Raw genomic sequence first — 10068 nt, 5'->3', positions numbered from 1 at the left:
CATATATATATATATATATATATATATAGTTAGACACACACTATTCTTACGATTTCTTGCTTTATTAGCATTGTAACCTTTATGACGTCGCGAGTTCAGATAACAATCATATGTGATAATAAATAAATAATAAATAATATCTATAAATTAAAATTAAAAAGTTGAAAAAAAATGCAAATTAAAATATTTAATTTAAAAAAACCAGATATTTACTTTATTATATTTTTTAATTATTTTATTAAAATAATTTTTTATTCAAGTAAACAATAATAGAATTAGAGACATAATTAAATTGATTGAATAAAATAAAAAGAAACAAGATATCATACAAGGCACATATTATAAATATCTTTTGCAAATAAATTTTTATTTTTAAAAATAAATTTCATCTATGAAAAATATAAAAAAAAAATATAAATAAATTATAAAAACTCTTCAAATTTAAATACATAACTAAAAAAATCGTCATCTAAAAGACTCTCTAAATAAAATAAAAGAGAGAAGGGATACTAATCTAAATATTAATTTTTTTTAGAAAAAAACCATTAATTTTTTTTAAAAAAGCAGAGGTCAAGTATTGTTGTATCTAACCTCTTTTATCAGGACCTGGGGTTGAGCCCTTTTTTTCCTTTTCTGTTGCAATTGGAATAGATGATATATTTCCTAATTGAAAGTTTTTTGAAAAAAAATAAATAACACGTAGTTTGATTTACTTATATTTTGATTATATTAATAGTTAGAAAAATTAGTATTTAAATATTTTTTACCTGTAAAATACCTTAAAAGCATGATAAACTTGTCCATGACTTAAAAGAACTTAAGAAGTCATTTCAAAAACCAAAATTAATGTGAAACCAAAAATCAATATGAGTTTATATATGTTTTTTTACCAACTTTAAAAGTAAAAAAACATTTAACATGAACTTTTTTCGTTAAATAGAATCATTGGATAGAAATATTGTTTATTTTGATGGTCTAGATCAGTATTAACAATATATATATATTTTTTTTGTTGAGATTCAATGACTTCTCTTAATTAGATGCCAAAAAATAAAAAATAACAAAAAAAGAATTTTATATTAAAATTGAATTTAAAAAATATTGAGGTATCAAAGTTGTATAATTTATGTTATTTTTGATATTTAAGAACCAAAATATATTTTTTAAAAAAATTATGGCACACCACCAATGTTTGGTGTTTTTTTCATCTTGATTCTTTTTTTTTTCAATCTCACTATTTTATAAAAAAAATTAAAATTAATTCATCTTCAATCAAAACTAAATCATTAAAAATAAAAGTTTGAAAATCAAATCAAAAAAATAAAAAATTTACATATTCAATAAAAAATAATACATCAAAGAATGAACTGTGCAGACCTACGCATTAAAAATATATTTATCTTTTAGAGTTATACTAAATTAATTTTTGGGCTATAGTACCTACCTACCAGTAAACCAGCCACTTGGAAGGTGGACCCATGGTCTTTTTTTAACATCCTCGTTGGAGAGAAATGCATTGCTCTTTTTTAAGACGTTTTTGGTGATGCTAGCCCATATAGTTTAAGAGGTGTAGTACCTCATGATCTTCAGTTAATCCATATACTTCATAGATCTTGTTTCTAAAAACGCATACTTCTCTTGACAGAAATTGTATTCAGAGTATTTTTTAAGGCGCTCCACTCCACATCTTTTTTTAATCAATATGGAATATTGGCATTATTAATTTTTTGACGAACTCAAGATTAAGAAATCTTTATAATTAAATTGTAATTCGTTCAAGTGAGATAATTTCGTGGTTGATGAGCACCAAAACTTGCAGCAAATAGACATCCAAATTTGGGTTCAAATCTCAAATACTTATGGTATATTAAAAGAGTGTTTGCAGTAGCTTTAACTTTTAAAATAAATCATGTAAATTAAGTGTTTGGTAATAACAAAAAACAGTTTTTTATTTGACGAGCCCTATAATTTTTTCCATCAAACCGAGGTTTTGTAAAAACAACTGAGAGCTGCTTCTCTCCAACTAATTCTCTTTATTTACATGGGCACTGTTTATAACAATGTCCATGCCAGGTGATGCTAGATGAATTAAATTCACTTTGACACTGTTCACTTAAAAAGTGAGCAATGCCCATGTTAATTATAATTCACCTATGAGAAGCATTCATCTGCTATTGTTTATGTAAATGGTATCAGGTGAATTTTTTGTTTGTACTGTTTACGTGAACATAATTCATTGGACTGCATTTGACCCGGTAATTTTTTTTTAATTTTTTAAAAATTATATTTTATTCAAAAAATTAATGTTTAATATTATTTAATAACACTACATAAATTAAAAGAACATCACATGATGACGTAATATTTGTGAAATTTAATCGCAATTCTAATTTTATTTCTGATGATATTTTACTTGATTTTGTTGCACGCTCAAAAAACCATGGAACTTCTAGTCTTTATCGAATGAATTTTGTACATAATAGAATAATAAATAATATTTTATATAAAGCATTATTTATTTCATGATGTAATAGGAGTAATTAATTCTAAAATATCTAAATTTAAAATCATCAATATTAATATATATTTTTTAAAATTATTTTATAACTTTAATTTTAAAAGTATTTTTAACCAAACACATTAAACTACTTTTTCTTCAACTTCAATTTCAATCATAGTTTTAACCAAATACTTATTTTTTCAAACAAACCTTAACTAAAAATACTTTTTATAAAATAATTTTTTTCAAATCACAACCACAACAATACCAAACACATTATAAGGGTGATTGTTTATGCTGTCAACACACCTCTTAAAAATTTTATAATTTTTTTTATATTTTTAAAATATACTACTGTTAAAATAAAAAAATATTTTAATATATTTTTAAATAAAAAAATATATTAAAAATCAATCACCGCTTTGATATCAAACACCACCCCCGCACTTAACAGAAGAAAGAAAGAAATTCAAAGCGGTAAATTTGGACCAAAAAAGGGAATGGGGGGGGGGGGGGGACAAAGCCCAGGCCCAAACCACCCAGAAGGAGGACATAGAGGTGGAAAAAGGAAGAAATGAGAAACACGATGTTTATGTTTATGTTTATGTTTATGTTTCACGAGGGTCAAGGTCTCCTCCACTTTATTTCAATTCCACCTGACCGCCTGAGAGATCTTCGCCGCACATACAGGTGAAATCACGACTCCACCAATAGAGACTCGAGCTGGACCCATTTTTCTCTTTTCAATTTCGACTTCAATAGATAGCTGCAGTGGTGGAACTACAAGACAAGTAGACAGCCAATAAATGAGGATGTTAACGAATCAATTATTAGTGGCATTCTTGCAAGTTGCACTTTTTTTTTCGTGGTCTCAATGAGTTATTGAGAGATGAGTTAGACATGAGATTTATACCTAAAATAATAATAATGTGCCTTAATATCATTACCATGTAACTATTTTTCATTGCAATCCATCCATGTTTTAAAAAGTTTTGAAATTCTTTGTTTTTGAAGCTTCTTTTAAGCTTCAAATTAAAAAAAAGTTTAATTCCCAATAAAAAAATTAACTAACACAAGCGTTAACTCTTTTATTTAAAGGTTAAATACCAAAATCGTTTAAGGCAGGAAGTCTTTCAATTAAGGATAGAAAAAATATGATCGCTTACCTGAGTTCTATGTAAGATTATGTATGACACTCGTTAAACATGGGATTAACTCATCATTAAGATTACGTGGATAAAACTTAATTAACAAAATAAGTTGAAAGTAAACCTTAAAGAATTCTATTGATATCTTGATTTATATGTATGGCTCAACATTTTCAGTAATAAATATTAGATGTTTCATATTTAATTAATCCTTTAATATTCATTCTCGGACCCTCCCTCTCTTAAAACAAACTCAAATTTACAAAAAAAAATATTCGGTTGATTGTATTTATAACTTTACAAAACTAGTGTAAAAGTCACTCGACCATCGACATGACATGGGCTCACGTCTACAATGTTTATAAATTCAAAATCATCATTAATGATTTTCATAAGTATAAGAAAATATAGGTTAGCGTGAATCTACGTCACTCCATGAAGATCAGCATGACGCAAGCAAAATGCACTTCATTGCCTCGGGTGTCTGATCAATCTCCTTCATTACATGTTAATTATTGTTGGTGTTTCAATAATTTATAATATATGTAAGGATATTTATATATTTTCATATAATATATACACAATTCACGTATATATATATATATATTTAACATTTATGATTTTTCCTTATTACAGTACAAGATGTATATGGAGACATATTCTTTGTGTTTTTATTGTTTTCATTTTATCTTCATTTTTTTTTAATCTTTAAATAGTAATAAAGTATTTTCTAAGAATATCTAAATCTTATAATTGTTTTTGTTTGAGAGTGAGGAGATTATAATTATACGATCTAACAAGGCTTGTTCGTAATGATAAAAACATGAGAATGTTTTGCTACAAAGTTATTAATTAAAACGGGTTTGAAAATATAGTTATAGTTATTTTTTTACTACAAAGCTATTAATTAAAGAGGGTTTGAAAATATAGTTATAGTTATTTTTTAAAAATATTTTTTATTTAAAAAAATATATTATTGATATTTTTTTAAAAAATTATTTTTAAAATTAACACATCAAAATAATATAAAAGTATTAACAATATATTAATTTAAAAAAATTTAATTTTTTTCAAAAATATTTTTAAAATAACAGTAAATTAGCTGTCATACTTACTGCAACGTCATGAATTATGTTCAGTCATTGTAAAATTATATATATATATTTCAAACTCCTACTCAAATCTTACTAGAAATATCACAAGGCTGTTTTGTGCGTCAAAGAATTAATAATTAGTCGATTGTTTTGATCATTCGAATCAAAACAATTTTTCACTGTCCAGTGACCTCAATTTCAACATTAACCTGTAATAATGATTTTTTTTTTTAAATGTAGGTAAGAAGACTTTTCTCTCATGAAAACTCTCTACCGTCTCTTCTTTTGACGACACATGTGTTTTTGTTAACATAAAAAATAGGAAACTTTTCTTTATTATAGTCGAGAGAAATAATCAGCTTCTCTTGACTGATAAAAAAAAATAATATGAAGTGATTTTTCCTCAATTGAAATTAAATATCCTTATACTACGCATCAATTCTTTTAAAATAAATTGACATATTATTTCTTTTATTTTTCATCGAAACATAATTAGGTTTGGCTAAACCATCGACTCTTTTGGTTCAAAACCGAAAAGTGAAACATCCATTTTGCTCATCGAGGATGATGGAAGGAGGACCTTTTCCAAACAATAACTGATATGGTGTAGTAGAAGGTTGTGATATGGAAGGCACAGGGTTTTAACAGCACGACAGGAGATGCGTAGAATAGCTTGCTCCAATATCATTACCACGTGCATAATGCAACCCGATACTTCAAATTTATAGAAGATCAAAGCATAGATTATCAAGAATTGTTCGAATAAATATAGAAATAGACTTAGACTAAAATAAGCACCGATTCCATCTACCAAACCTGTTTATGAGCTTCACAGCCACTAAAAAAAATTGGAGGTCCAAACACATCCATGATTAGAGGAAAGACCTCCTTTTACTTATTTTTATGTGAAAGACTGCATATAATGATTCATTGACCCCTTAATCACTTAGTAATAGTATGAGCTGTTTATTTTTGCATTTTCAAATTATTTTTTAAAAAAATTTAAATTTATTTTTTTTTATTTTAAATTAATATGTTTTTAATATTTTTAAATTATTTTGATGCGCTGATATTAAAAATAATTTTTTAAAAATAAAAAAATATTAACATATATTTAAGAATAAAAAATTATTTTAAAAATAATTACAACTATATTATTAAACAAGCTCTTAATCAAAATTAAATTTGACTCACTAAAATTTAATGTAGAAAAATCATGACACATTCAAGAATTTATTGTAAAAAAAAATATTATTGCTGTTTGATATTATAATAGTATTTGTGTGGTTATAATTTAAAAAATATTTTTTTAAAATAAAAAATTATAATTCTTTTTAACTAAAACTTTAAACATTTTCAGTGTAAACTTGTGTTATGTATTAATTAATTAAATAATTATGACAAATCACAGACGGCATCAAGAAAACAAAGGAAGCCTTAATCATTAGATTAAGCATTAGCGCTAATATCCTTACAAATTCCCTCCAAAAAGGAGGGCGTGTCAATCTTTGCCATGTCAGCGCCACATGTGCTTACATAAGCAATCACATCATCCCTTTTTGTGTGTTGGGGGGGGGGGGGGGGGGGGGTAAGAACAACAACTTAGGAGGCTTAGGTGGTACAATTTATAACTGTAATCTATATTATTTAGCTTGCGCGTTTAAAACAATTAGAATTTTTTTTTATAATGAATTACTCATATGAAACATTTATTCAACTCTCATATTAATATTTGATCAAGAGTAAAATCTCACCATCATGCATATATTTCCTACCAAGGCCACATGCATGGTTTGTGCGAAAATGATATTTCCTCACACATCAATACATTTTTTTGATATTTAAAATCCCAAGAATTAACTTAGCATATGGGTAAGGTGACTAAATCAAAATGAGAAACAAAATTAATGAGGACTCAATTGAGATAAAAGTTATAGTTTGGGAACTAATTTAATATTTTCCCCACATGAATAATATAAAAAAATATAACCGTATTTAAAACACGTGTCAAGTGATGGCTGAGAAAGTGCTGGTTATTGAAGTTGGGTAGTGCCGTAGTGGTGATAGATAAGTGGTCGCAAGAGATTTGCGATCTTATTAATTAAATAAAAAGAAATCAAATTATCCAGTTTTTTTAAAAAAAAGAAAAAGAAAAAGGAGAGCTGTGAAGTCTCACTTCTACTGTATTGTGGGATCCCCAGGACAGAAGGACCAGGGCGTAGAATCCGGTTGAAGCTTAGGATTGTGCGAGTTTATAATACTTTTTATATTTTAAAAGTATTTTTTAATATTTATTTATTTATTTATTTGTCATTCATGTATTAATATTAAAAATATTTTTTAAAAAAATTATTTTAATATATTTCTAAAAAAAATATTTTCAAAAATAAAATTACCAACATACCCTTCCAAACACGCCTCAATGATCACGTATGCCAGGGAGTCATCTATAAATACCCACCCTCTTGCATTCCATTCCACTCTACCCTTTTTAATTAATTACGAAGTTGAGAGGACTGTCCTTGTTTCGCTCTGTCTCTCGTACACAAACACAACTCTATTCTAAAATTCTGCTACTGCTACCTCTCAGTTATATCAGAAATATGAACACGAGCCCAAGGAATCACCAAGTTCTCGATATCTCCATTGACACGCATCAACAAGGTGGCTCCAAGTGGTTTGATGACGATGGCCGTCTCAAGCGAACTGGTATTTCAGAACTTCTTTACGTTATATTTTTTTCCCGTTTGCTATGATTAAGTAAGAGTTCCAAGAAAATATATGTATAAAAAAACTTATATATATTCTGTTCAACTTCAATTGTTTCCAGGTACCGTATGGACTGCAAGTGCTCACATCATAACAGCTGTTATCGGGTCTGGTGTTCTCTCCTTGGCCTGGGCTATAGGTCAGCTTGGATGGATCGCTGGACCTGCTGTCATGTTTTTGTTCTCTTTTGTCACTTGCTATACTTCGACTCTGCTCTCTGCCTGCTACCGCTCTGGTGATCCTATTACCGGCAAGAGAAACTACACATACATGGATGCTGTTCGGTCCAATCTTGGTAACTAACCAGTCCTGCTACCATATATATATATATATAAAGCTACTAAATATATACAGATATTGTGCTTGATATTTTTTAAAAAATATAATTTCTTGATAATATGTTTTTTTTTTTTCTCAGGTGGTGTTAAGGTCAAGATATGTGGATTTGTTCAGTATCTGAATCTTTTTGGAGTTGCCATTGGCTACACAATTGCATCATCTATAAGCATGATGTAAGCTTTCACTTTCAAGTCAACAAAAACTCAAATTTTTTCTTTGTTCTTACTTGTAATCTCTGATCATGCCTCGATATATTATGAATTCTTTGGGCTAATGATCCTCTTCCTTTCTACACTTACAGGGCAATAAAGAGGTCAAATTGTTTTTACAAGAGTGGTGGAAAAAATCCATGCCGTATGAATGCCAATCCATATATGATAGGGTTTGGCATAGCTGAGATACTTTTGTCTCAAATTCCTGGATTTGATCAGTTACACTGGCTCTCTCTTGTCGCTGCAGTCATGTCCTTCACTTATTCATCAATTGGTCTAGGTCTTGGCATTGGTAAAGTTATAGAAAATGGAAAAATTAGTGGAAGTCTAACTGGAATAAGCGTTGGCACCGTGACTCAAACCCAAAAGATATGGAAGAGCTTCCAAGCACTCGGTGACATTGCTTTTGCCTATTCTTTCTCCATGATCCTCGTTGAAATTCAGGTGAGCGCTAACATTATATATATATATATTTGCAGCTTACTCATTTCATTTGCTAACATTATATATAGGATATGGTGGATAATTTCTCTTAGAATTTAAACTAACCTACAAGGTTTGTATCATAATTAACAGGACACAATCAAATCGCCACCATCAGAAGCCAAGACAATGAAGAAGGCAACTCTAATAAGTGTTGTAGTCACAACCCTTTTCTACATGTTCTGTGGCTGCTTTGGCTATGCTGCTTTTGGAGACTTGTCCCCTGGAAACCTCCTTACTGGATTTGGCTTTTATAACCCATACTGGCTGCTTGATATTGCCAATGCTGCCATAGTGATTCACCTTGTTGGCGCATACCAGGTCTACTGCCAACCTCTCTATGCTTTCATCGAAAAAGAAGCAGCTCAAAGATTCCCAGATAGTGAATTCATTACGAAAGACATCAAAATCCCGATTCCTGGTTTCCGCCCCTACAATCTCAATCTCTTTAGAATGATTTGGAGGGCCCTCTTTGTGGTCCTCACCACTGTGATTTCAATGCTCCTTCCCTTCTTTAATGACATAGTTGGTTTACTTGGGGCTTTGGGATTTTGGCCATTGACTGTTTACTTCCCTGTGGAGATGTATATTGTACAAAAGAAGATACCAAAGTGGAGCAAAAGATGGCTCTGCCTGCAGATCCTAAGTGTTGCTTGCCTCATCATCACTATGGCTGCCGCTGCTGGCTCTGTTGCTGGAATTGTCGGCGATCTCAAGTCGATCAAACCCTTCCAGACCAGTTACTAAATCAGTGCAATATCAGCAGTCAATAATGGCCAATTAGAAGACAAAAGGTTTACATTATAAGGGAAGCTAAACCTCGAAGCTGCGATTTACTTTGCAAGACTAAGGTCTTAATTAGGAGGGTTAGTAGTGCTTTATAGAAGTTTCAACTGTAACCTCTACGATGTATCGTGCTCGGTTACGCAATTTCAGATTTTTTGTTTGTTTTCCTAAGCAGGGACCAAGTTTCCTGAACCCAAGGAATATTGTGGGATGTTTCTACCGAGAAAATTACTTGCCAAAGCCTCATGGTTTGTTTAGAATTGCTCCTTCCTCGTTCATTAATACGATCTTGGCATTTGAAGTTGAAAATATTTGCTTGGCGTGAGGCTAAGGTTAATCAGTACTCCCTGGTGGAAAATTTAATTTGATGATCTACGCCACCGAGTTCCAAAGATTTCGTTACAGCTTGAGTAAAAGGAACTGATCAAGAGCTGTGATGAATGGGTGCAAACATTAATGAATTTGTGAAACATTTTCTGTTTTCTATTTTTTGAAAACTATGCGAATTTGTTGTTGTAGTGTGACCATGTAACCTCGTATATATATTTGAGAATTTAAGGATATTTTTATTCCATAAGAGTATGTGTTTTTACATGATCAATGCTAGTGTGGTGATTTATAAATCACTGCAATATACAAGTTTTACTTCATAAGAGTTTGTATCTTTACATGATCAAATACTAGTGTCGTGGTTATAAATCACTGCAATATCTCCATCAATGGGCTAAGGTTCAGCA

General features: G+C 29.7%; 2 protein-coding genes across 2 annotated transcripts in view; both read left to right on the top strand.

Annotated features, from left to right (window-relative positions):
• The window catches only part of LOC105127766 (amino acid permease 3-like), a 70225-nt gene that overhangs the window by 43905 nt on the left and 16252 nt on the right, over window positions 1-10068 (top strand). The gene's annotated exons all lie outside the window — the stretch shown is intronic.
• Window positions 7233-9822, top strand: LOC105127765 (amino acid permease 3-like). Its single transcript, XM_011029175.1, has 6 exons — window positions 7233-7451; window positions 7573-7806; window positions 7930-8023; window positions 8152-8506; window positions 8639-9459; window positions 9761-9822. The coding sequence occupies exons 1-5, from the start codon at window positions 7346-7348 to the stop codon at window positions 9290-9292; spliced, it is 1443 nt and encodes a 480-aa protein (XP_011027477.1). The 5' UTR covers window positions 7233-7345; the 3' UTR covers window positions 9293-9459; window positions 9761-9822.

Source organism: Populus euphratica, unplaced genomic scaffold (genome assembly GCF_000495115.2).
Source record: "Populus euphratica unplaced genomic scaffold, PopEup_1.0 scaffold93.1, whole genome shotgun sequence".
In the NCBI taxonomy this organism is placed as follows: Eukaryota; Viridiplantae; Streptophyta; class Magnoliopsida; order Malpighiales; family Salicaceae; genus Populus; species Populus euphratica.
The sequence above is the reverse complement of the archived record's forward strand: the minus strand, read 5'-3'. Positions and strand labels throughout refer to the sequence as shown.

What these genes read in the sequence shown, in the direction of transcription:
- LOC105127765 (XM_011029175.1), top strand. Translation starts at nt 7,346, where the DNA reads ATGAACACGAGCCCAAGGAATCACCAAGTTCTCGATATCTCCATTGAC. An exon ending in GCATCATCTATAAGCATGAT is followed by an intron (nt 8,024 to 8,151) that starts GTAAGCTTTCAC and finishes CTACACTTACAG; the next exon opens with GGCAATAAAGAGGTCAAATT. An exon ending in TGATCCTCGTTGAAATTCAG is followed by an intron (nt 8,507 to 8,638) that starts GTGAGCGCTAAC and finishes CATAATTAACAG; the next exon opens with GACACAATCAAATCGCCACC.